Here is a 26,340-nt window from a genome sequence, read left to right on the forward strand (position 1 = left end):
GGAGTGGGTGAGTGGTGAGGAGGGCCATTGTGAAGCAGAGAAAGCCATGCCTTTAATGCCCCTGGTGCCTTGTTTTCCCCCAAGATGATGCCCAGCGGGGCACAGAGCGGAGCCGGCACTCTGCCTCAGCCCAGACCTGGCCTTTCCACCAGCTGCAGAGGGAGATGGACAGAGACAAAGCAGACGGCAGCAGCCTTAGCTGCACTCCAGAGCGAAGGGTTCTGTGAGCTTTCGTTTCTCTTAGGCAATTGCTGGCTCCTGGCTCCCTGGAGCTTACAGCTCAATTGAGCAAGCAGGAAAGACTCAGAGATTCATTAACTAATCCCAGGCAGGTCAGGCTGTGATCCAGGAGCTGTGGGAGTCAAGGGGGTGAGGGGGCAAGAAGGGAGAGGCTGGCGATGCATCCTGGAGGGTAAAGGAGAGTGAGGCAAGCTGAGGGGTGTGGGGAAGGTGTCCTAAGGGACCACAGCAGCAAAGACACAGAGGCTGGCGTGAGTTTGCTAAGTTTGAGAGAAGGAGAGGTGTCCAGCCTGGCAGGGACCAAGAGAGGGCTAGGGAAGGGGAGGGCAGGAGATAAGTCTGGAAAGGAAGACTTGGAGAGTGTATCAACAAGATTTGTCAAAGCAACATTCAAAGCTCCCTTGTCTGCCGAAGCCACCCATCCTCAGCAAGAAAGGCCCAGGCTGCTTAGCAAACACGGCCAAGATATTCCTGGCATCCTCCAACGGCCCATTCCAAAAGTGAACAAATGTGTCTCGTGAAGGCATTGGTTTCTGGCACGTGTTACCAGGCCTGGTGTTTTTAAACAATTTTTATTTTCATGGCTTTGGGTCTTCAGCCTGATGTCACCCCTGGAGTTCAAAGCCATCTAATTGGAAAGAAAAGGAGGCTGGTTGATTTGGCAACTCTACCTATGGCCCATGTGTCAGTGATGCGATGGAGAAAGTGAATGTGCTGCTCACGTGTGTTTCTGTGCCACGACTCACCTGGCCAGAGGCAGCGCAGCCCTATTGCCCTGGACACGGAGCATGGAGAGGGGTGGTCCCCAAATCCTGGAATCCATCACACTTCCAGGGAGGAGGCAGCTGGCTGGTCGCCTTGATTCCCTGAGCCCACTAGGAAGTTGGCCTGGAGGGGCACCAGCATGTGCAGAGGCCTGGAGGTTAGCTTCAGAATCCTGCTCCTTGTGTTGCAGATTCTGAGGCTCTTCCCAACCTACTGAATCAGCATCTCTTGGGGTGGAGCCCCTGGAATTTGCGTTTTGACAAGTTCCCCAGGGATGCTCATAACCCAACATTGGTTGAATTTTTGGTGGCTCATCCATGTGAGCTGATGCCATGGAGGTGGCAGAAAGAGCCAGTGGCTCCCGGGAGAAGAGCCTGGATGTCCTGGTGGACCACATGGCCTGATGGGGCTGTTCCTTGAAGACACATTCAGTTTGTCTCCTGAGTTGGGGGCTGGGCCACGGGGATGGGAAGGGGAGCCTGTCAGAGGCCAGGACTCGAAGCATCTTATCCCTGAAACACTGACCCAGCATAGGTGCCTTCGGGAATGGCTGTCTAAAGGGCCTGCCCAGCTGCTGACCTCCCTTCTGGCCGCATCAGGAGGCAGTGTTGAGTCTCCTTCCACTTTTTATTTCCACAGAGTTGCGTTCTGGGGGAGAAAACACCACATTGTGGTCCAGCAAAGCAATGCTTCCCACCGTGGCCCTCAGTAACTTGTTCCTCGCTTCAGCTTTTTGGTTTTTAGACATGTGACAAACAAGGCAACATTTCCAGTAATCATGAAGCCAATGGAAAAACAGAGATTTGGGGAGAATGTGCATTACTTATTGTTTTAGCACCTTTTTCTGATCTAGAAGTTTTTGTTTAGAAATAGAAATGTGGCGTGTGTAACTTGGTTGGCTCATGACATTTTTATAATTGGTCAGTTTTGAAATGTGAAGGCAAAAAAATTTTTCCAAAGTTTCAGTAAAATTACAAGTTTGCAGGAAAAGAGTTTTTTTTCCCTGACTGTTTTGCCCCGTGGATCTTGTCATTGCCACGTGGAACCCAGGCAGCTGGTACGAAGATGTATTTTGTTAATGTTAGAACTGGAGTCTTGTACCAAGAAAACTGGGCCATGGCAGAAAGTTCCTTCACTCCCCTGTGCTCAGAAGGAAGAGCTAGCCACCTCTCCATCACCCTGGTGCTGCTGTCTGGCTAATGGGTGCAGTGGCTGTGGAGAAGGCCCCCTGCAGTCTCTGGGGACTGCCTTTTCCCATTACCCAGGGTCTCCCCAGCTCAGCCCTGGACCACCTTACACGCCCTGAGTGTTGGATCAGGGTCAGGGTTGGGTGCATAACTCTTCCTGGCAGGAGGGTGAGGTCTTCGTAAAGCAGTGATGACAGGCTAGTGACGAGGCCACACCAAGACTCCCTTTGTTCATTGGCAGGGACCCCCCAGAGAAACCCTGCATGCACACAGCCATTACCCTCCTTCGTTCCAGATCTGTCCTGGTGGGATAAGTTTGTCGGCTCTGTCGGCTCCCTGCCATACACCCCTCTGTCCCTTCCTCCAGCCTAGTGGCTCCAGGATCCCTCCATTAATTCCTCATTTGCATTTGATCACAGGATTCTGATTGAGAGTCCTTTCCTTCTTCCTTACTGGCCTGGGTCTCTCTCCCTGATGTAAGCCCACAGCTCTCTGCCCAGAGCAGGGAGGGTATCCTTGAAGGTGGTATGGATGGGAGGCAGGTTTCCGAATGCCTCCTGGTGATACTGGTTCCTGTACTAGACTTGCCTTCAAGCATTAAATGGTTCTTACCTGACCTATTGCTGACCGTGCAGGCTCTGATCGGCTGTGGCTGGCTTCTAGATTTATCCAGTAAACATCTGAGTCCCTACTGTGTGCTGGGCCCTGTGGTAGAATCCTGGGGACACCAAGATGACTTCAGTGAAGTCCTTGTCCTCAAAGGACTCACAGTTGAGTGGGAGAGATGGGAGAGTAAACAGGCAGTTATAATAAGCATCAGAAGTGCTACAGTGGAGCTGGGGCAGGGAGATGGGAGCCTCCACTCAAGGCACACAGCCCTGCCTGGGGATGCTGAGCAAGGCTGTCCACCTCTAGAGCTCTGGTGACAAGGGAGAGGAACCATATAGAGGACACGTGGGCAGGCCCAGGATTTGCTGCCCCAGTGCACCACGTCTTATAAAGTGGGCTTGGGCATCCCATCCACCTCTGTAGAGTACCTGCCATGCGGTGCTGTTTCAGAGATGCTATTGACAATTGCATCTAGCTCATTAGAAATGGCTGACATTCAAAAGTTTTAATTATAAAATAAATACAGGGGACTAGATTGGAGGAAACTTGCCCCAGCAGCCACTTGCAACCCTTTCCTATGGTTGGGAGGACTCTGGCCTCGAGCAGTTGGTCTCCTGCCCCCTTGGGGCCACATCTCTACCTAGATCTCTACTCCAGTCGGTTCCAGGGCCACAGCGCCCTTAGCCAAAAGCGCAGCACTAGGGATGTTCATTAAACGTTTGACTAAGAGACTGTGGCCTCTGCCAGCTGAGGAATCTCCATCCGGCAGGAACTCCCCATGGTTGATGATGGTATTGACAGGACAGAGAAGGAGCAGAGGAGGGACTCGGAAACCTGTCTGTCCAGCCCTTTCATATCACGGATGTAGACCAGCAGGGCCCAGGGGGGTGATCTGACCTGCCCACTCCTGCACGGGAGCTAGGGGCAGGAGCCTCTGAGCACTCTTTTTCCTATAGGGTGGAGACAGCATTAGCCAGAGACTCTCAACTGTGTTGCCAAAGGGTTAATCTCATCCTCCCCAGAGAACTCATACAAGCTCCTGACCCTCCCCTGTCCTCCAGGCCTTCTCAGCTGAGGCCTTCTGGGCATAGCACAGTCACATGAGAACCAGATGTGGGGATTTCCCAAGCACTGATATATATGTGTGTGTGTGTGTGTGTGTGTGTGCGTGCGCGCATGTGTGCACACGGCTCTGTTTACGTGGCATCTGGCAGCTCCTGGGATTGGTCCATACCCACGCGCAGCAGGGGAGGACTTGGGGGAGAAGAGAGGCTGAGGGGCTCCGGCAAACACCATGGGGGGCTGAGTTGAGCCCTGCTGAGCCCTGCTTCCACCAGACATTATAGATAAGCAAGTTGTTCCAGCTCAGACTCCCATTTCCTGTAACATCCATCTTGCCATAAGACCATATTGGTTATGGACAATTTTTTATTTTTTATTTTTTATTTTTAGATCTCTTTGAAACGCTTTGCAGCAGATGCTAGAAGCCAGCAGTCTTTCAGGGGTGTTCTGCCAGGCTTTGTGGTCTGCCTGTGAGCCTCCCTGCCCAGCACCAGCTAGATTCACAGTCTTTTTCTGCCTGAGAAGGCCTGCCTGTCCCTCAGGCGTAGACTAGAGAGGGCAGGGCCCTGAGTGCCAAGCAGACTCCAGGCAGGTGGGTGAGTCAGGGCTTGGTTTCCCCATGAAATTCTTGGAACTGAGAGCAATGAGTGTCCATCCTTCCATCAGCCACTGAGGATTGATTGGGTACCTACTGTGCTTGGGGTGCTGTGAGGGGCTGACAGGATTAAGAAACTTCAGGTTTAATGGGAGAGAGTCATAACAGTCCATATTAATCACCTACTGTGTACCAGACACTTACTGGGGCTACAGTGCTAAGCAGACACTCTGGAGTTGAAATACTCAACAACACAAACATCCTTCCCAGTGCAAGATGATGGAGGCAGGCAGTCCATCTCTTGATATATGTACACATAGATGTGTCCTTTTGGTTCTGTTTCTCTGGTGAACTCTGTCTAGTACCCACCCCCATCTCCACCCCTTTCCTGTCCAGTCCCTGGCAGTGTCCAGCCAGATGTCAGCTGAAGCTTTCTGAGCTGTGCCCCAACAGTGGGTTGCAAATACCCACCAAAGACAGATGCGAGGCCTTCAGGACACAGCTCTGCCATATCCCCCACCTCGGATCCCAAGCCTGTCTCTCAGGGAGTGAGGATGCCCTTGAATGGCGACCTGGCTGATGCCAGGCACGAGATTTGTGGGCCACCCTGACCTGACCCCCAGCCCTCCAACCTACATGACTTTGAAGCAGATGGGAACATTTGGAAAGGTGTCTGGTTGTAGATATGTGTGTCCCATCTCTGTTACTTTGAGACAGACAGTTATAGCGTCAGCCAGCTCTGCACGTGGTAGATACTCATTAAATAGCTGGTGGTTGATTCATTGATAATCTGATAGCAAGAGTCCAGTCTGGAGAAAACGAGACATTCCACTTCTTGTTGTCCTGGGATGGGAATGTCTGCCCTGAGCCCATTATTGTTGACTCCATCACTCACAGCTCTCATGGAGACTGCGCCACAGAGGCAGGGGAGTCGCAGGGGTGGGCGGGTGGGGGGCTGGAGACCCAGCGGCTGCTGACTTCATCCTGCTTCCCTGGCAGCCTGCTGCTGCCTCTTCTTCCGTGTGAACACAGATCCCGGTGTTGGCTGGGGCTTCTGGGGGAGCTGGTGGGTGGGGGAACTGGAGGGGGGCTATCATAGTTAGTGGGGGAGGACCACCAAGGCAGATCACCCCAGGGAGAGAGGGAGCTGAGAAGTTGGAACTCTGAACAGTGTTGAGTTTGTCTCTTCTCTTGCACACAAATGCCTGGAGTGGGGAGAGGTGAGAACCTGAGAACTGAGGGGGAAGCTGCAACCCAAGGGCTGCTGTGGGGTTGGGCAGCAGCTGCTGGGAGTGGAGGCTCAGAAGCCCCCTGGCCTCCCCGCCCAGCACCCCTCTATCCACCTACGGTGCCAGATGACCGCAGCACCTGTTTTCTGCCGGGATGCAGGGTGCCTTCTCAGCAGGGTGGAGGGCAGGTGGCAGTTCTGCCCTCCACCCCTGCCAAGGAAGCCCCCTCTGGGCAGCTGCATCATCCCTGGGGCATCCTTGGCCTCTCTACCCACACCCACTTGGGCTGGGCTGTTCTGCCCCAGCCCTGCCCTAAGAAGGGCACCCTTGAACTCAATCCCTAAGGGCCTATGGAGTGGCTCCAGCCCCAGCCCCCACCTCACCCCATTCCCCACCTGAGCAGGAAACTGACTGTTCCCTGACCTCAGAGCTCAGCAGCCCAGAGGGTCAGCACTGCATTCCTACCCCAGGCTTGGCTGCCCCCACATGTGCTCTGGATTCTGGGAAAGGCAATTCCTAGGGAAGGAGGCAGGCCCCTTCTTGCTGAGAGCCAAAGGAATAGGAATATGGCCACATTTGCAGAGAGAATCTCAACAGAGATAAACGAGGCCTTGGCCAATGGCCGGAGAGGATCCAGAGAAGAAAGTCCCCCATTAGGGTCCCTCTGTTCCCAATTCCTGGCCCCGTTCTGGGGTACATGCCTGGGAAACAGGGCCTGAGAGTCAGGCTGCCTGGGCTCACTTCCTTGTTGTGGGGCGTCTGGCAAGAACCTTAACTTCCCGGAGCCTCTCTTTCCTCATAGGTAAAATGCAGATTGTTGTAAGATTGAGATAATGCTCCTAAAATGCCTAGCACAGTGCCTGGCATGAGTGCAAAGTTAACGGGAACTGGCATAATTATTCTCACCCCAACTCTGCCACTCACTGGCTGTGTGATCTTAGGCACGTTTCTTCCCTCTCTGGTCCTGAGTCCCCTCGTGCTCCTTTTAGCCTGTGGGGGTTCTGCCAAGAAGCCAGAGAAGGGAGTGGGCAGTGACCTGTCTGGAGACAATGGCCTGATTTCCCATCTAGAATTTGCTTTCTGTCTTTGAGAATTAGATACCATTCCGCCCTACTAAATTTCTTCTTCAGTACTTTTATTTATTTAACTCGGAAGTCTGCAGAAGGCAGTCTGTTTCTCTGGAAAGATTCATTTCAGCTGTGGTGCACTTGTGTTATGGAGACTTACCAGGCCTTAGGCAGGACCAGCTACTTAATTTGCAGGGCCCAGTGCAAAACTGAAAATGCAGCTACTCTTGTTTATAAATTATTAAGGATTTCAGATCGGTGGCAGGAGAGCCGTAAACCAAATGCAGGGCTCTCCTAAGCATGGGGCTCTGTGCTGCTGCACAGGTCACCCCTCCACGAAGCCAGCCCGGCCATGGAGGCTGTGAGTGCAGGAGGCAGGGCCTGGGGTCGGAGCTCCCGCTGGAGCAGCATGCATCCCTCACCCTTTATTTTTTCCTGCCGTAAATATTTGTGACAAGCTGGCTGCTGCTGATCACCCTGGAGCAAACGGCTTAGAGTTGCCCAAGTGAGAAATGGTTCACAACCAAGCAATGGTACCCTTGCAAACTTCCACTTGCAAGACCTCTGATTTGAAAGTCATGTTTCTATTCGTTTGTTTTCTGTCTTGGCATCTTAACCAGTGCCAGGCCTTCCCAGATGGCAGTCACTCTAGATGCACTCTCCTTTGGTGAAAACCCTTCTGGCAGGTTTCACCCGGTGTGATAACAGAAGCTTTATTTATGTTAGCTTCATAGGTGACTCTCCCCAAAAGGGTTCTGCAGTGGCTGATGTGATATGGTTCAGTTGGACAGCAGCATCTCAAGAGTCCGGAGTTGTGGTCAGAGTCACTAGAGATCCAGCCCCAGTTCCAGGAGTTATGAACTGTGTAACCTTGGACAAGTCACTTAATGAGTCACAGTTTCTTTGTAAAGGACAATTAACCCTTTAGGGCTTCTGTGAAAATTGGAGCAACTGCCTACATGCATGTCCATGGAATGTGCTCTACTCATGGATGACAGAACAGCCACTACTACTATTGAATAATAGGGCTAGTTGGCTGCCAGGCCCCAATTACTGCAATTGGGCACTAAAAGAGATGGCTGAGTTTCCTCAGGGTGGCCTCGTCAAAAAGGAAATGAAATGCTTGGAGTTTGTAGGAAACCTGAGAAATCCAGCCTTGTGCAAAATTTGGTTGTATGAATGGAGAGAAAGAACTGGAATAGAGCAGATAATTAGAAGCCAGTCCAGGGCTGCAGTGGGGGCACGCCCCTTAACAAACATTTGAATTCCCAAAGAGGGAGAGGTCTTGATCTCTCACAGTAAGCTGAGATATTGAAGGATGGGAAGACTCGGAGAAGACAAGGGAGGTACTCATTCCATCTGGGGCCTCTGGCAGGGTCCCTGCTTCTCCTCCCCTCCCAAGAGCCCAGGCTGGGGGCTGTGCAAGCCGATAAGGCGGGTGACCCTGCCCTGGTCCCCCAGAGCTTTGGGTTCATTTTCACTCTCTGCGGAGTTCGTGCTGTTGGCTGTTCTCATTCCTCTCTCTCCCACCTGGGCTCGTAGCCCACTCTGGATTTATTAGTTTTGATGGGTGGAACTTGCTTTCCACCAGGGAGGGATTCCTGGAAACATAGTTTGAGACTGGATTTGGGTAAATTGAACCCAATTTTCACTGCTCTGGAGTTAAAAGAAACCTTAGCACAAACCTATGAGGAAAGGCTCCCCTTTCTTAATTTACATTGATCCAGGTTTGGGTTTGTTTTGGTTTTGCATGTAGCATTGGAGTGTATCGGCATTTTGAGAGAGTTTCTTAAAGTCGAGGGGCACCTGCAGTTGTTCTTTGATTTCTCTTAATCACCTGGATCTGATGGAATCAGGCTCAGCATCTAAGTGTCCATGAGTCACTGACTTTGCCATGATTTTCGCTGAGCCTGGGTTCTTGCTGTTATGGTAAGCAAGGAAGAATGACTGAGGCGGGGGGTGACTGCTGTGGTGTGGCCTAGGGAGGTCCCCTGCTTTCACCACCAGCTTTGTGCTACCCCTTCTGTGTCCCCAAGGCGTAATTCCTACCCCTCCAAAACCTTCCACAGGCATGAGGCCATTTTATTCTTAAGACAACCTTGCTAAGGAAGCAGGATAGCTTTTTTTTTTTTAATTTTTAATAGACTATTTTTTTAGAGTAGTAATAGGTTTACAGAGAAATTGTGCAGGAAATACAGAGATCCCCTATGCCCTCTTTCCCCACTCTCCACCCCCATATTTTCCCTTCTAAACCTCTTGCATTAGAGGGGTACATTTCTTACAATTGACGAGCCAGTATTAACACATTAATAACTAAAGTCCATAGTTTACATTAGGGTAGCTATTTTTACTCCCATCTTAAAGAAGAAGAAAAGGAGGCTCAGAGATTTGCTAAATTGTCCAAAGTCAGTGTGAGCTGAGTGACAGAGTAGGCAGAAGAACCGAAAGTCTTTTTCATTCTTGGTGCAGTTCCCTAACCTCCATGCCTCCTGAATTATGTTTTTTTTGACTTGGGTGTCCATGGACTGAGCATGAGTTGAAGTGGTTTTCCCTGGAAAGCCAGTCTGTTCCTCTGGAAAGATTCATTTCAGCTGTGGTGCACTTGTGTTGTAGCGACTGAACCAGGTTTCTGCCTGGGAATTCTAGAACATCACACAAGTACCTTGGCAATCAGTAGACCCAAATGCGTAAGTTTACCAACCTGAGTATTGAGGCTGAGAGAAGTTAAGCTCCTCACCCAAGGTCACACAGCTAGTTGTCAGCAAAACCAGTTGTGTGGCTTCCCAGTCCAGTGGCCCTCACTTTCCATCAGGCCATGACCCTGCGCTGTAGGGCCCTGGGTTCTGTGCTGTTGCCAGAGGAGAGGGAGCAGAAAGGGTGGGAAACATTTGGTTTGTGTCTGTCACAGCTGCTCATTTGGCCGTGCCTGCCCCTAGCTCCTTCACCCCCACCTCTCTGCCCCTGTGCTTTCCCAGCCCTCAGCCAGCAGCCTTGTCTGCCTCCTGGCCAGAGGGCCAAGGTTTGTGAGCCAGGGGCTCTCCCCTGTTCATTGTAATGAGGCATAAGGGGATCCTTCCCACCCTGGGAGAGAGCTTGCTAAGTGAGCTGGAAAGGGGGGACTCTGAAGGGAGGTTAAGATGGAGTGGGAGCGGCGGAACTGGATTAATTCTACAGATCTAGGGGACTGGGAAATAAATCATGTTTTAAAAAGGTTGTTCTTTTAAAGAGACAGGCTCATTTCCGATCTGCTTCTCATTTTCCTTTGGAGAGAGAGGAGGAGGGCCTGCTCATGGTGGGTAAAGGGAATGGGCGTGAGCTCTGATTGCTGATGGTTGACACTTAGCAGAGCAGTGGGGACTCAATTTCCAGAAGCTGAGAGATATTTTCCCGCCCAATCCCCCTTGCCTGTACAAATGCCCAAACTCCAAGGGCCTAGAAGGAAATCAGCCCTTGAAAAAATCATTCAAGCAGTTGAGACCTCTTGAGCATTTTAGTCTAGATGAGCTAAGGGTCCCACTTCTCTTAGAATTTTGGAGTATCTCCCCCTTGTTGAAGCCAGCTCACGCTGTCTGATAGTCCTCGTCTCTTAGCAAACAGATTGGCAGACTACAATCCCTAGGCCAAGTCCAGCCCACCTTATGGTTTTGTAAATAAAGTTTTATTGGAACACAGCCATGCTCATTTGTTAACATATTGTCTGTGGCTACTTTTGCACTACAATGGCTGAGCTGAGTAGTTGTCGCAGGCAGTATGGTCCAAAAGACTAAAAGATTTAGTCTCTGGCTCCTTGCATAAAAGGTTTGCCAAAGTCTCCCTGGGTTCTCCAGGCCCAGGCAAAATACCTTCCCTTAGCCCCCTGAAAGAGGTTGGCAATTCCCAAAAGTTTTCATTATGAAAAAAGGAAGGTATACGAGTTTAATGAAGCAGGTGAAGATGGAGATATGAATGACAGCTCAGCTGGGTCAGCACAGGGCTGTGTAGGGCCACATGGGGCTGGGATGGACCTGGCACTTGGCCTGCCCAGGGGCATGGGAGAGCCTTGCTTGGGGGAGCCCACCTGGCCACATCTCTGCGGTACAGCAGTAGGAAGCACTTCAGCTGACAGCATTTCAGCCCAGTTTTTACAAGTAAGGAGACAGGCTCAGAGAGGTTAAGTAACTTCCTCAAAGAAGCAGAGCCTCGATTTGAACCCAGACAGACTCCAGAGGCCTTGCTAAACCTCTTCACTGGAGCCCCAGTCTGTTGGTTTACAGTGAGAACTGAAAGGGCCAGGCTTCCTAGTTCCACTTGGGCAGCCAGCCTGCAATTGGAAGGTGGCTTGCAGAGTAACGGAGGGATTTGGTGCTTTAAATCACTAGGGCATCAAGCTCTGATCACCTGAGGTCTGTGTCCGCTCAAGAGATGGGCACTGTAATAGCTGTGAGACCTTGAGCAAGTTGCTTAACCTCTCTGCTTCAGTTTCTTCATCCACAAAAATGGAGAGAATACTATGCCTATTGCTGTAGCTTGGTTGTGAGAAATAAATGAGTTAACATGCGTGAAGTTCTCAGGGCAATATCCAGCACACAGATGGTGCTATATAAATGTGCTCTGTGGTTGGGGTTATCCTTGCTGTCTGTCACACAAGTCCCCTGGGCAGTGCTGTGCTGGCAGTGCAAGGGTTTGCTTTTTGGGTTTGCATCTCTGCATTTCCTCCTGATTATCACCACTGCAGCCAGTACTCTGTGGAGAAAGCACTACCCCTGGGGACCCCCAGAGCTGGTTCCATTTCTGACTCTGCTACTCTGAGATCATGGGAACTTGGGCCAGTTCTCCTCTAAGCTCAGAATTCTTCTCTGTAAAGTAGGGCTAAAATGCATACCCTTCTCATGGGATTGTTGTGGGAGCAAATGAGCCACCCATCAAGGCTTGTTACCTGGTGACCCTCGAATATTCTAGAAGTGTTCATTCTGTACCATAGTGGATTAAGCTAAGAGCTTTCTGCCACATGATAACATTACTAATATCAAATCTCAAAATTGTATGCTTTATGGCACTTTGATTTTGCTCCTCTCTCCTGGAAAGAGGACAACGTTTGACCATTTCACAGGTGAGAAAACAGGCCCAGATTGAGCCTGGAATAAAGCCCTCCTCCGGTCACTGAAGTTCCCTGACCAGAGGGGAAGGGGAGGGGAAAGGTGGGGTTGCTTCTTTCATTCTGCCTGGGCTGAGCTGACCCCCTCCGGGGTGGGGCCTTGGTAAGGGCTGGGCGGGAGACGAGAGCCCAGTGGATGTGGTGCCCAGGCCCTGCAGAGTGGCTTTGGACACGCCAATCCTGCTGGTTCCCGGTCCAGGCCTCTAAGCCTGCTGGCCCATGAGGGTCTTTGGAGCCTCCAGGGCTGTGGGACCAGCCACCCACATGGTCGGAGAGGCAGGGCCAGGCTGCCTTCTCCAGGGCGGCCCTAACCCGTGGGCCCCATTCCAGAGGGAGATTGTGTAGGATTCCTGCAATTCGGCAGACACCTCATCATCCCCGCTCCAGCCGACCGGGTCCCCGCGCCTCTGTAATGGGCCGGCCCACGCCCAGCGGCCGCCGGGGCCAGGAAATCGCTCCCTCCCCTCCCCCGCCTTCCGCCGCCCGCCGGCCAAATGCGGCCACTCACCGGGCGGACCTCCTGCCTGCCTAACGGTTCTTTCTCCTCTGGTTCTCCTCTCCTGCTGCTGCTTTCTCTCGGGGGACTTGGAAGTGTGGCTCTCCAGCTGGGCTGAGTCTCCTAAGAAGGACGTGACAGGTACTGGCCCCAGTGCATGTGAGCGCATGCGTGTGAGCACGTGTGCCCCGGGCCTGCGGGAGGGGGGAGCCGCTGTCCGCAGGCCACTGAGGCTTCTCCATGATGTGTGTCTGTCCTCTCCTGCCCTCCCGCTCCCTGTGCCCTCTGCCTTCCTGGCCGACCCTTCGTGGGGGTGGCGACCCTGGAGCCCAGTGCAGGCCCAGAGCATGTGGGTTTGAATCCCAGCTCTGCCATGTCTTGGCCTCCCTGAGCCCTCAGCTTCCCCATCTGTGGAGTGGGGATGTCATCCTCCCTCACAGGGAGGTTGTGAAGGAGCCTGGCACGCAAAAAGTGCTCGAATGCTGGTGAAGCCACCCTCATCTTCAGCATTATCACCCCTTCTCCCTTTCCCTGGCCAGTGTAGCTGGCCAGGCAAAGTACATTATCTCAATTGGCCATTCCCGTGAGATGGGCCAGCCAAAGAATGTTAATCTTGTTTTCAGACGGTGAAACTGAGGCAGAGAGATTAAGTCCCTGGGGCCTGAGCCAGTGCTCATTCAGGTTCCAGTGATCCTCGCCGGGGAGCTGGAGGTTTGGGGCAGGGGGTGGGGAGCCCCATGACTGGAGCTGCCTCCTGCCTCAGGGGGTTGCGGGGCTTTGGCCCAGCCTGCTGGCTGAGGATGGTCCTCAGGGGCTTGGGCCAGAGGTTATAGGCCTTTGGTCTTACTGAACAATGGCCAGAAATCCCAGACAGCCAGGCTCCAGAGTTGCTGGAGGGAGATGGTGACAGGAAAGGGGTATGGGAATTGTGGTGGGTTTCTAGAAGGGTCTTCCATGACACCCCTCCATTTCTGACTGTTACCTCCCCCTGCCCACCCCAGCCCCAGAGAAATCTGAGAACAGAGGTTCAGGCTGCAGAAGTGGGGGGAAAGGGTCAGGGGGTCAGAAAGGGGTTGGCCAGCCCACAGTGGTCAGAGCCTAAGGCCCAGCCCCTCCCCACCACAGCTGTGGGCAGGGAATGGGAGGTGGACATCCAGGGGCAGGGAGCCTGAGAAGGCAGCCAGGGTGGGCGGGCCTGTCCCTTCCTGTGCCTGGCCCTGAGCTCCGTGCAGTCGTCCCCCTGTGACGAGGGCCTGGGCCTGAGCTAATCACTGGGCTCCTGTCCCTTTTTCCCCTCTCCGCTTGCCAGTAAGCCCACTTGGCTCACAACAATACATTTTATTCACCAAACGTATAGCTGGGCTGCCTGTGGGCCTGTGGAGAGGCCAGCAGACCCAGCCCAGCCTGGGAGGAACCAATTATTTGGGGACCTTGGTGGGAAGCCCAGGGTTTGGGGTGGTGGGGTGGGGCATGGAGCACACAGGGCACGTAGGGCAGAGACCACCACAGGGCTTGGCTTCTCAGGTTGAGCCCCATTTGTGGCAGGAGGCTCAAGGGAGGCAGTGTGAACCGGACATCTGGGGCCGGTGTGTCAGGCTAGTTGCCAGGTCTATCTGAGCCTTGGTTTCCCCATCTGGAATGCTGGATAATTCTGTAGGACAGGAAACTCAGAGGTGAGGGGCTGATGCCAGAGACCCTGGCAGATAAGGGTCCTTGGGCTATTCAACTTGACCTCAACCCCGGGATAGGGCCAAGGAGACTCTGATCTGGCTCCCTCCAGCTGACCAGGGCTTGCTGCCTGCTTGGAGGCAAAGTCTAAAAGAGGCTTGTTGCAGGAACACAGCTGCAGGCCTCCCTTCCCCAACGTTGCCCTGAGCTGCCTGCTGGTTCTGAGGCTGTGGAGGAACACACAGCCCTCCAAGTCCATCTAGAATCCATTTCTCTGGTTGCTTTATGAACTACTATCTACAATTAACATAGGGCATCAGTCCCCAGCACCTCATTCCATGCTTGTAGGAATATTATTCCACGACGTCGGAACTGTTACCGTTCCTGTTTACAGATGGGGAAGCCAAAGCTCAGAGAGGTTGCTTCCTCCCTGGGGTAGCACAGCTGGCCAGGAGCAAAGCAGGACTGGATCTCAGACCCCTAGACTCTAAATCCTGTGCCTTCTTCTTCTCTGCCTTCTGTGTACTTGCATCATGAATCTCAGACTGTCGCGTCCAGTGGCACGTCCTGCGGCAACAGCCCTGGTACGTCCTCTCTCATCAGGGGGATTCTTTTCTGGAGCACATGGTCTGGTTGGGGAGCAGCACCCAACAAAAAGTCCAAGAGAGGCCAGTGACTGGTGTCGTCAGGGAGATGAGCTAGCCAGGTGGAATGGGATTGGTAGAGAGAAGGGAGGGCATTCCAGGCCTGGGGTACAGCCAAAGCAAAGCCTCAGAAGTGAGAATGTGCATAGAACAGTGTGGCTGGCACAAGGTAGGTGCCCAGGAAATATGTGTTGCCTGCTGCAGGGATTGGTGTGTCAGGGAACCGACTTGAATTTGGCCTTTATTCTGTAGGCAACAGGGAGCCATTGAGGATGTTGGAGCAGCAGAATGACTTTAGCATAAAGCTAAATCTGGACTTTTCAGTTGGCAGCCAGGATCAGGCAAGTCAGGAGGCCTCCAGATGGGAGTTGAAGGAATGCAGGTGTGAGGTGAGGGTGGGGCAGGGACACCGAGGGCCCCAGCAGGTCCAGCCAGGGGCTCCTTAATAAGGCAAAAGGAGCCAACCCTGGGTGGTACTCAAACTCTTGGGATGTCCCCTTCCCAACCTGAGAGGGGCTCTCCTCTCTGAAAGAGGAGTACCCCTTCTCCATACTTCTGCCAAACCCTTCTCATCTGGAGACGGGAGGCTCCCTCTGCTGCCCCCCATCCCCAACCCTGGGCCAACTCCTCCAGCCCCCAATTTTCTGGGCCTTGGCTGGGAGGGGATCCAGAGTGGCCTCTGTGGGATGACATCACCGCCACTGCCTGCCTGCCGAGTGGTTTCTCATCTGGATACCTGCTCCCCACTCAGCACACCTGGGCAGGTAACACCCTAGGAGGCAGGTGCTGGAGAAGGCCATTGGGGAGCCTGTGTGTGCAGGGGGAAGGGAGTGCAGCCAGGAGGACACAGTGTGTCCATCTACCCATCCCACAGCCTTTGGAGCAGTCTCTCTGTGCTCTGTAACCCCTGAGAATGTTTCTTAACTTCTCTACTTGTGTCCTGGAGTGTTGGCCTTCAGAAAACCCAGGCCAGGATTCCGAGAAGCCTGGGCTGTATGTGTTGTGTGTGGATTTTCCCCCTCTTTGAAATCTTGCCTCAGATTTTCTTGGCTTGGATTAAAATGAGCTGACGTCCCTCCACTTCCCACCACCTCCTGCTTGTCCTCACTAGCACCTTCTGGCCACAAACCCATAGCTCCTTGTTCCTGGCCTTTGTTTCCCCATCTCCCCCTTTATCTCCAAATGCATCGTCTTCGCTTTCTCCCTCCCAGGGTTCAGAGTCTAGTGTGCCCATATTCCAGAAAGGAGGCCTTGCCTGGTCTATCCATGTCAGCCAAAAACAAACTGTTCAGTCACTGTTCATCTGTCTGCTTGTTCATTTGTTTCATTCATTTATTCCACAGACACTAATTGATTGCAGTCTTACGGGCACTGTACAACAGCCAACAGGGGACCCACAGTCCAGTCTGGGGATACTCCTGTAGGCCGTGTGCAGTGCCAAGGTTGAGAACACAGCCATGGTGCGACGTGGGCTTGGGATTAAATTCAGTCCTGCCTCTCAGCTGTATGACTTGAGGAAAATTGTTTAACCTCATAAAGCCTCAGTTTTCCCAGAGGTAAAATGGCTATGTAACAGGGCCAACAGCATATGGTTGTTGTGAGAATTAAATGAGACAATGAGATGGTGCAGCCTGTCACTTGGGGTCACCACTGACATGGAGTAAGCTCTGATAAAGGCTGGCTGTTCTTAGTGGGATAATCTGGGCTATCTCAGGATTCAGAATTGCTCCAAGCTGCTGGGAAGTTCCTCTCTTCCATGTGCATTTTGAGTTTTCCTTTCCCACTTCCCTCGTCTATTGCCCCCAAACTGGAAAGGAAATCCTCGTCCTCCACAGGGTGGGGGCTGGCCCTGGGTGCACTTTAGAGGTGGTCTTGGCCGCGGATGCCCCAAGCCTTGTGCCGCCTGGCCCAGGCCCCGGGGGCCCAGTGGGAGGTAGTGACTGTCATTGCCGTGTCCAGCGCTGCCTCTGTCTGGCTGCCAGGGGGTGGGTGCAGAACCTGGCAGCATCTGAATGCAGCGCGACTGGCCCTGCTGCCCAGCTGTGGGTTGCGTTTCTGCCTGAGATACAATCCTGGCTTTGGAGGGGCTGCCTGGGGCAGGGCATGTGCAGACCCATGTGGCAGGCCTCACCTGCAGCAGGCTCCCTTCTGGGTCTCCAGCAGGGCTGAGCTGGGGGCTGGCAAGGCTCATGTTTCATGGGAGAACACTGCCAGGGCAGTGGACTTCTTCCCCGTCCAAGGAGGGTGTCCCCTCAGAGTTTTCCAGAGTTCTGTTTCCACCACGTCCTGCCCCAAGTTGGAAGGAGCCTCCTTCCCCTCTGAAGGATCCAAAGATCTAAGCTCTGCTTCTCACCCCTGGCTGCACATGAGAACCATGGGGGGTGGAGGTGGGGGGCACAGGGACGGTCTAAAACATATCCATGCCTGGGCCCCACTCCAGACCCATTAAATCCGGATCTCTACTCCCAGAGATCCAGTATTTTTTAAAAGCTGCCCAGGTGATTCTGTGCTACCAAGTTAAGGATCATTGTGCTAGAAGAATGAGATGTATGGAAACAGAAATAAGAAGCAGATGTTCTGTATTGGAAAAGGGAGATAGGCTGGAGCATAAAACACCGAGTGAATTTGCTTCTCTCTATACCAGCTGTGTGAGCTGGGGCGAGTCTTTTGCCCTTCTCTGGGCCTCTGGTTTGTCCTTTGTGAAATGGGGGCTAAGAAGGGTGTAGTGGGGATGAAACGGGACAGTATGTGCCTGGCACATAACATCTGCCAAATTAAATTCAAGCAATTTGAGTCTCCTCAAGCGTGTGAGGAGTATGACTGCAGGTGGAAGCCCCGCAGGTCCGTGTTGAGCTGGAGACCCTCTCAGCTGTTTACAGGTTGGGTAATGTGAAGCCCCCAGCCTTCCAGGAGGTTGGCAGATGCATAGTTTTAAAAGGGCACTGGGAATTCCCTTTGAGCTGGAGGAAGTCTGGGAAGGCTTCCTGTTGGAGGTGACTGGCCTCTGCTTTGTGTCTTCTTTTAGCTCCTAGCAGTAGTTTTATTTTCTTGTGTTTCATCCCTACCCCACCCCCACCCTAAAGATGGAGATGGCAATAGTAGGAGCACACAGAGGTTTAGGCAGTGTGTCCGGTGCCACACAGTCAGTAAGCTGAGACTGGCACCAGATCTGTCCACCTTCCAGCCAGTGCTTTCTCAGGGAATGTTGCACTGGTCCACTGGTTGAGGACAGAGAAGGAAGGAGCTTGCTTCTGCAAGGCTCGGACCCACCTGCCTTCTGCCTGCTGTGCCCCAGCTTTTGACCTCTCAAGCTCGCCAGAGAGTGGCTGCAGGCCATGGGGAGCTGATGACAAGTCCCAACATGGAAGGCGAGGGAGACAGAGTCTCGAATGTGTGACCAAAGGGCAGCTGCCAGGCCAACCAACACCCCCCTGGCAACAGGACTAGTCCAACGGTCCTGGGGCTGGTCCCTGTCTGCGTCAGGCCCTTGGGCTCAGCAGCTGTGCCGTGGTGAGCCTGAGGGACAGGAATGGAGCCGAACTTGAGGAAAAGTTGGCGGGGGGCGGGCTAGGCCCGCCAGCCGCTGGCGCTGGGACTTTCTTCTTGAGTTTCAAGTAAACAGTCTCAGCCCTCCTCCCACTCCCCTGCCTCCACCCCCGGCTCCTCATTCGACGGGTCTCATGTGTTTCTATTTAAGGTCTGCAAGTAAACCCCAGTGATTGGTGGCCTCAAACCCTCTTGACTTCTCGCCTGGGCCTGGGCTGCGGAGATATTCTCTCCCTCTCTCTCCCTCCTGAGGGGAGGGCTGCTGATTTTTTTTCCTCTGGGTTTACAGGAGTTGGGGGTAGAGGCAGGAGCCCTCTTCCTTGCCTTTCCTTTTTCTCTCCTCCGCTCCAGCCTCAGCCCTCATGGGCCGCCCCCCCGCTCCCGGCCCTCCCCTCGCGCCCCGGCCAGCCGGCCGTGGAGTCTGGCGAGACCACGTCCACCCCAGGCCTCTCCGCAGCCTCCCTCATGCCGGGCTGTGACTAACTCGGTGCAGCAGAGGGCTTTCTCCTCCCGGCTCCCTGGGCCTCGCCTCCCCATCTGCCGCCCTCTCTGTCTTTCTCCTCCCCTCCTCCTCCCTTGTCCCCCTCCCAGCCCCCTCGCTCCCCATGTCCCCCGGTCCCCGCGGCGCAGCGGGCCGGTGTGGGGCCTTGCTATATGGCCTGTCCTTGGGGCCCGGTGAGCTGCGAGCCCTGGCTGTGGGCTGCCCCCCGGAGCAGCACTGGCCACGGAGCAGCCTCCCCCAAGGCCGATGGACAGGGGACGCCCCGGCCGCGGGGCCATGGCCGGCCGCTGGCTCACCGCATGCTTTCTGCCCTCGCCAGGTGCCGACACCAACACCGAGCCCATGATCCTGGAACAGTACGTGGTGGTGTCCAACTATAAGAAGCAGGAGAACTCGGAGCTGAGCCTCCAGGCCGGGGAGGTGGTGGATGTCATCGAGAAGAACGAGAGCGGTGAGTGCCCAGCCGGCCAGCTGGTCCCTCCGGGTTCCGGCCTGGCTCCTCGGACGGGCCGGGTTTTGTTCCCTTCCTCCTCCCCCCACTTCTGCAGCTATACGTTATTTCCATCTGGCAGGGCGAGGGCTGTGGAGGCTGAAGTTTCCCCCTGTTGGTTTGGGCTGCAGGCCAGCACTTTGCCTGGTGGTGGAAGAATGTCTCCCCAGAGCAGGGGCGATTAACTGGCTTGTGTTAATGCAAGACCAGGGTGGCAGCTGCGGACACAACCACCCAGGCCCTCCTCAGGGCCCGCGTGCCCTCCAAGGCCCATTGGGAAGGGCGCCCAACAGCAGCTTCCCTGCCGGGACCATGTTCTAGGCAGGAGAACTTGACCAGCTGCAGGGGAAGGCAGGCAGGCCATGTCCTCACTGCTGGGGTCCAGGGTCCTTGGCTCCTGCTGGGTTGTCTGGAGGAAGGGCCAAGCTGGTGGGAGTTGCCCAGTGTCTGGGTGGTCAGCTGACTGCCCCCTGCTGAGCTGGAAGCCACAAGGACCTGGGGAAAGGACCCCAGCAGCCACCCTGTCATCAGGAGCTGAGGCCCTGTCTTGTCTGGGTTGCAGGGTCCTCACAGACTGGGCCAGCAGGCCTCAGTGCCCATGGTAGCAGGAGTCACAGCAGGTGGAGAGAGGAGGGCTGGGGTCCATCGGTCCAGAAGTGCAGGCTGCGTGGCTCCCTGCAGGGGCCAGGACAGCAACAATTGCCCACAGCCTGCTAGGGCTTGAATCGGTTCCTGGGATTTCAGTTTGTTGCAGGGGGAAGGCCCCTGTGCTCAGGACCCTCTCTGGGCTGTGTTTGGAGCATACACCCAGAGAAGGGCTCATTCTCTCCCTGTCCCTCTCTATTCCCTTCCAATATTTTATCTAGCTCTGAAAGGGTGGGAGACCAAAGGATGCTGTGTCCATTTTATGGATCAAGTAACGGAGGCATAGAGACATTCAGGGAAACAAACTCAGCCTGAAGTCAAAAGCAGCATTGGGACATTCCTGGGCACCCCTAATTCCTAGGTCTGTGGATAGCAAGTAGCTGTAGAGGTGTTGAGGAAATCCCCACAGACCTCCTGCGGAAGGTGAGTTCAGGCTCCTGCCACAGGAGGCTCAGGAAGTGTGATGCAAGCAGAGGCCTGACTTTTGGCCCCCTGGGCCTGGGGTTTTCACAGCCTTGTTCCCCTCTCGGAGAGACCAGGCTCTGCCTTGTGCCTAGAGTCACCGCGAAGGGTTGGCAGCGGCAACCTCCACTTGGCAGAGAGCCATGTGCCTGGCAAGAGGCCTCGGCCTTTCCTCCCAGGTGCCCTTCCTCCCAGGTGCCCTTCCTCCCAGGTGCCCACCCTGTCTCCTTCCTGCACAGCTTTGCTCTCAGCCTTTGTCACAGTACCAGCCCCTCCCCCAGGAAGCTGACATTATCATGGGGGTCTGGCTCTGGAACCCTAAACAGCTTGGAGACCCAAAGGAGGGACTCTGTAATGGAGGCATTTGAGACACTAAGCAAGGGTGATTTTTTGTTTGTTTTGGAGCTTGTACCAGGGAAAGACAGTGGCTCACTTCTCCATATAAGGTCAGGGCTGCTCAGAAGTCGGGTTCTGACTTTGAGACCCTCCTGCCACCTCACCTTCCCTAGCTCACCACCACAGTGAGCTCCTGGGACTTTGGGTGTGAGCCACTGAAGAAGAGACACCTTGTGAGAGGAAGTGGGTCCTGCCGTACGACTCCGTGATTCCCAGGGACATGTGTGTCCTGAGCCCGGCCATCCCTTATCTAGGGCCCTGGGAACGAACACTTGGAATCCTCCCTAGAAGTGGGGGAGCCTTGAAAAAGTGGGAGTCTGAGTTAGGCTTGGAAAAGGTGTGGAGACACCTGACTCTCCATTGCCACCTGTGGCCAGAGCCCCTAAGAGGGGGCTGCTGTCCCTGGAAGCAGGATTCTGCCCACATCAACTGGCTGGGGGCCCTACGACCCTTCACCTGTCTGGGCTTCGGTTAGCCCCTCTCTGAAATGGTGCTTGGAAACGGGCTGGAGCAGATGGCCTCCCTGAGCCCTCTGCCAGGGCTGACCTCCGTGGCTGGGGGACTTGATAGGGACCTGAATGCAGCTTTTCCTTGTTGGGAGTTTTGTGTCTTTACCCTCGGTGGGGACAGCTGCCCAGCAGCAGGTGTTTGCACAGGGACCCTAGAGTGCTGGACCCGTCCAGGCAAGCCCACCCTGTCTGTTGCCATATGAAGCCAGGAGGCCTGGGGTATGACCAGCTGAACCAGAGAAATGAAGGGGGCCAAATGGCTGATTCCTGAGAAGCTAGTTACCCAATTCAGGGAAACCGGAGGTCTCATGGTTGGGGAGGGGCTGTGTGTTGTGCATCCTGCAAAGCTTGCTTTGGAAGGAGTGGTGAGTGATGGTTTTGAACTCTGCAACAAAGACCCCGTTGTGATGTCTTTGACCTTGGGACATGGTGGGTGTGTTGAGGCATTTCCACTCTGCTGCTGGAGCAGCAGCAGCTCCCGTCAGCACTGTCCCCGCTGCTCAGAGGCCTCGCCTTGCCTACTGCATGCCAGGACTTTGCCTGTGCCCCTCGCTCGGCTAGGAACCCCTCTAGTGTCTGTAGAGGGATCCAGCCACACGTGGCTCCCCCTGCTCCTCAGAGCCCTCTGGCTGGGGCCACATCCACTGAGGGATGTGGATGTGTGGGCACCAGCAGCCTCTGCGCCCATTGGTCTAAAGAGAGATTGTGTCTGGAAGGTGATTCAGGGTCAGTAAACAGTAACCCAGGACCACTGCACAGCAGGTGCTGGGTCCACACTTCACAGGCATGATTTTGCTGAAATCATGGAACCAACCCCCTGCGGTGGGAGGCACTTTGACCATCTTGTGGCTGGAGTAGCGGCTAAGAGGTTAAGTAATTTCCTTAGAGTGAAACAACTGAGATACTTCCCTCTGTCGAGGAGTGGGGAAGGGTGAGAATGTGCCGACCCTGGATGGGAAGTGGGCGGAGGCCCAAGCTGGTGACGCTGCAGGTTGGGGAGAGGCCCAGGCTGGCTGAGATGACCACAAAGGTCTTTGGAGAGCTTGTTGCAGGAGGTTGTCTCTGCATCCCTCCTTCCAGCATGATGCTCATAGATAGTGGGAATTCTTGCTGTTCATTGATCCTTTGAACTTGGGAAGAAGCAACCTCTGAGAGGATCTGAGCAGGGTGATGTGTACCCAGCACTATTCCAGGGAATGTAGGTGAAAGAAGTCAAAGCCACACAAAGTGGGGCCTGAGGTTTCAGGAGAAGCATTTCTGATCAAGCAGAGGTCTGGGACACAGCCAGAAAAGGACTTTTTTTTTTTCTTCTCTGATCAACAAGGATGGCTATAGCAGAAAAATGCAACAGCTTTGATAGCTTTGGCAACCAGAAGCCATGCATGTCGCGGCTACTGCCTTGTCCTCTGAAACCTCCACAACCTTAACTTGAGTAAGCAGCAGCTTCTGAGATGCCTCCTCCATGGGATGTGCTCATGCCTCAAAGACCACGTTGTCTTCAGCCTCCAGCAGGCGTAGTGTGGTCAGACTTCCGGCAAAGTGGGGATGCCAAGGACCCAGCTGCTCTGATCCTGCATTGAGCAAAGCTGCCTCCAACTTTCCAGTCTTGTTTCTTTCTTCTGGGGACTAGAGGCCAGGAGAGGAAGTGGGGAGATCAGTCAACAGATGCTTGTTCTTTTCCTGCCTCAGCTTTCCTTCTCTGGGTCTCTGCTTCCTTCCTGGCACCGGAGTGATGCATTGGGAGTTATTAAATGTCCTTGAGGCACATAGCTATAGGATCTAAGATTAAAGAATTGTGTGGCAAGGAATTTGGAGTTCCTTTTGTCCAACCACTCACTCTACAGGTGACAAAACTGAGCCTTGGGGAGTTTGAGAACTTTCACCACCCTCCAAAGCCAGTGCTTTAGTAACGTTTGAGTTGTGAGCAGGGAACAGAAATCCACTTAGACTAGCTCAAGAGAGATCACTGAAAGGATGCAGGAAAACCTCACCAAATCCAAGGTAGAAAGTACATCCGAGCATCATGGAGCTAGGACTGGGCACCAGAGAGGTAGCACAAGCCATGGCAGCTACTCTTGTCTCTGTCTCTCTTGGGGACCACATGGATTTAAAGCAAAGTCATGCTCTTCTCCTAACTGCAGACCAGCCTTCCTTCTCCAGGTTTCTCCATTCACAACAGCTTGTTCATGTGATGTTGGATTGTGAAGACCAGATGCTGCCTGACTTTTCAGTTGAGATAGCCATCCCTCATTAACCATAGTAGAACTCAGATGCTCAGAGTTCAAAATTTGAAGTTTGACGCTGATTGACTTCTGGCCAGCTAATGGATTGGCAGACATTAGATCAGGTGTCCAGCCCTGGTCCAGTCAGCTGTGGCCAGGGGAGGGTCACAGGGCATAAATGTGGACCTAGCCCTCACCTTCAGCAGTGGCTTTTGGAGGGAAAATTTCAAAGAAAGAGAGTTTGAAGAGGAAAGTACCCCAAACATGTTGGCTATAACCATTTTACTTGTTTAGCAGCTGTACGTATAGTAGCGCAAAGAATATGGAATCCGAATAGTAGATGATATAAGTAAGAATCATTTAATTTCTGTTCTCTTATGGGTAAAACATACACGTTGGCTTTTTATAAGAAAGAAAAGTCCTATACAAGTTATTCATTCATTTATTGGGCAATTCTTGAATGCTTCCTTTGTCCCAGGCCCTGTGCTGACTAGGGGTACACCCATAAGGGTCCTGCCTTTATGGGGCTGAGAATCTAGTTGATGTGAGTGTTCTGGGCAGTTAAGGGGAGAATTGTATCGTGAGACTGGGACAGCAGTCTTAAGTGGATTTGTCTTAAGTGTACCCTTCCTGTATACCTTCTATGTCTCTTGCCCAGATTCTGTGCTTACTAAGGCACCACCTGATCACTTATTTAGTTTCCCAAGCAACCCTTCTCTTGGAAAAGAGGTGTCCCACTAAAGATAGGAGTAGGCGGCTTCTGGAAAAACAGATTTATTGCAGTCTGTAAGTGCATAACTCTCATATTTCTGCAACAGCCTTTTCAGTATCTTGTTCCAAAGAGCCGGTCCCCATGCAAATATGGCAACTCACTGGAGGTAGTAACTGGCCCATGAGGTCCTGCCTCAGCCATCAGAATGCCTTGGTCTCTGGCAGCTCTCCTCTTCCTAAGTGCAGCATGTGTGTTCCTGCTATCTCAGGCTAACCAGCAATTCCAAAGTCCATTCTGGTCCAAGACCATCCCTGCTGTGCAGCTGTTATCCCCTTTACAAGGCTGACTGCAGAGGAAGGGGCCAAAGAACATCAATCCAGGAAGCAGAGGGTCCAAGCCCAGGTGGACATCCAAGTCCAGCTTTGGGCCCCTCAGCCCAGCTTTAGTCACAGAGATTGTTTTGAGAATGAGATTGCAGAGTAGCCTAAAAAGCAAGAATGTGGGCTGTGAGTTAGAGAAGCCTGGTTTTAACTTGATTTGATCTCTTACTATTGGTGACCTTGGGTATGTTACTTGGGTCCCCTCAGCATCAGTTTCCTTGCCTGGAAGTTAGAATAACGGTACCTACAACTGTAGATTTGATCTTTGGTGATACAGAAGGAATTCAGTGCTTTCCACAGGGTGTGGCACACAGCGAGTGCTCACTGGTGATAGCCACTAGTAAGACCACTAGCCTGGGGTAGCTCTGCCGCACATCAGCCTTGAGGCCTGTGACAGACCAGTTTCCCTTTTGTGGCCTCAGTTTCCCCACCTGGCCAAAGAATGGATTGTACTCGGTGGTGTCTGAGGGCTGTCAGCCCTGAGGGTCTGTGAGGTGGGTACAACAGCAGGAAGTTTACTGCAGGGCAGCGAGGCTGGAACAACCCATACCAGGGGCCAGAGATGCCCACCGGAACCCTTGTTTGAGCACTGTCCTTGTCCCAGCCTGTGATTGGAAGAAGGGATGGAGATAGATCTGGGTCCCATTGGTGACCCACAAGCAGTAGCCTCATGGTATCAGGGGCTTCAGCCAAGGCTGTGGAGAGAAGAGGCACCCCAAGACCCCCCCTCCCCCCCAATACTGCTGTCATTCAGTGTCTGTGTTGCGTGGCCTGGAGCTGGAGTGCTGGGGACGGCTGCCTGGAGGAGGGGAAGGCATGGAGCTGGGCCTTGGAGAATGGGAGGCCTAAACAGGCAGAAAGGGAGAGAATTCCATTTCCATGTGAGCAGAGTCCCTGGGGGTAGTGCTGGACCTGTTGGGGCTGAGCCAGTGAGGCAGGTGTGTGGCTACCTGGGGCAGAAGGTGCGTGCTGACAGAGGAAAGTGGGAGGCAGGTGGTAGTAGGGCCTCAGAGAGGTGGGTGAGCAGGAGCGTGACCTGGGGACAGCAGTACTTAAAGCAGGTACCTGGCAGTGGGGAAGAAGGCTCCAAGGGAAAGTGTGTCCAGGGCCAGCAAGGCTGTGGAAATAGCTCTTTCCTCGAGCTAGATCTGCAAGGGCTGTTTGTCAGGGTGGTGTCCAAGGACTTGTCAACACTGAGTGCTGCCAGCCACCTCCCTGGAGCCTTCTGCCAGGAGCTGAGTGGGGCAGTGGGCACTGGTCCACTCCTACCTCACTTCCAACCTGCTCAGGTTGGATGGGTGGGGTGGCCAGTAACTCTGGCCTGACTTGGGGTCTGCGGACCTGTCGTGTAACAGACTCCTGAGGCCAGTTTCCTTGACTAGTCATTTCTGAGAAGACAAGATTCTGCGGTGGCCTTGGGTGTGGCATGTGTGGCCTTGTAAACCCGGTGGAAGTACTGGAGTGGGGCTGGCCGCTCAGCCCAGCCTCAGCCCCTCGGCAGTGCCTGGCTGCCTTCCCCTTGGGGGAGACTGTTCATGAGTATCTCAAAAGCTGCTGTTCCAGCTTTAAACACCAAGGACCTGTTAAACCCCACTCTGCCCAGACCCCCCCATCAAAGCCCCCCTTCAGATGTCAGTCCTTCATCACAAAGTCCATATCGTTGGCTACAGAGATGACTGGCGCAGGCAAAGCTCTGTCTTCATAGGGCTTACATTAATGGGTAGACCTGTTCTAAATGAGCTAACCAAGAAAATAATTAAGATTTGGGTATGTGCAGTGC

General features: G+C 53.7%; 1 protein-coding gene across 1 annotated transcript in view; it reads left to right on the top strand.

Moving 5' to 3' along the window:
* SH3PXD2A (SH3 and PX domains 2A) overlaps positions 1–26,340 on the top strand; it is a 246,976-nt gene that overhangs the window by 175,465 nt on the left and 45,171 nt on the right. The window contains 2 exon segments of the mRNA XM_037804143.1: positions 12,481–12,525; positions 19,064–19,195. Of these exon segments, the coding sequence (XP_037660071.1) occupies positions 12,481–12,525; positions 19,064–19,195 (177 nt within the window).

This window comes from Choloepus didactylus, chromosome 15 (assembly GCF_015220235.1).
Source record: "Choloepus didactylus isolate mChoDid1 chromosome 15, mChoDid1.pri, whole genome shotgun sequence".
Classification (NCBI taxonomy): Eukaryota; Metazoa; Chordata; class Mammalia; order Pilosa; family Megalonychidae; genus Choloepus; species Choloepus didactylus.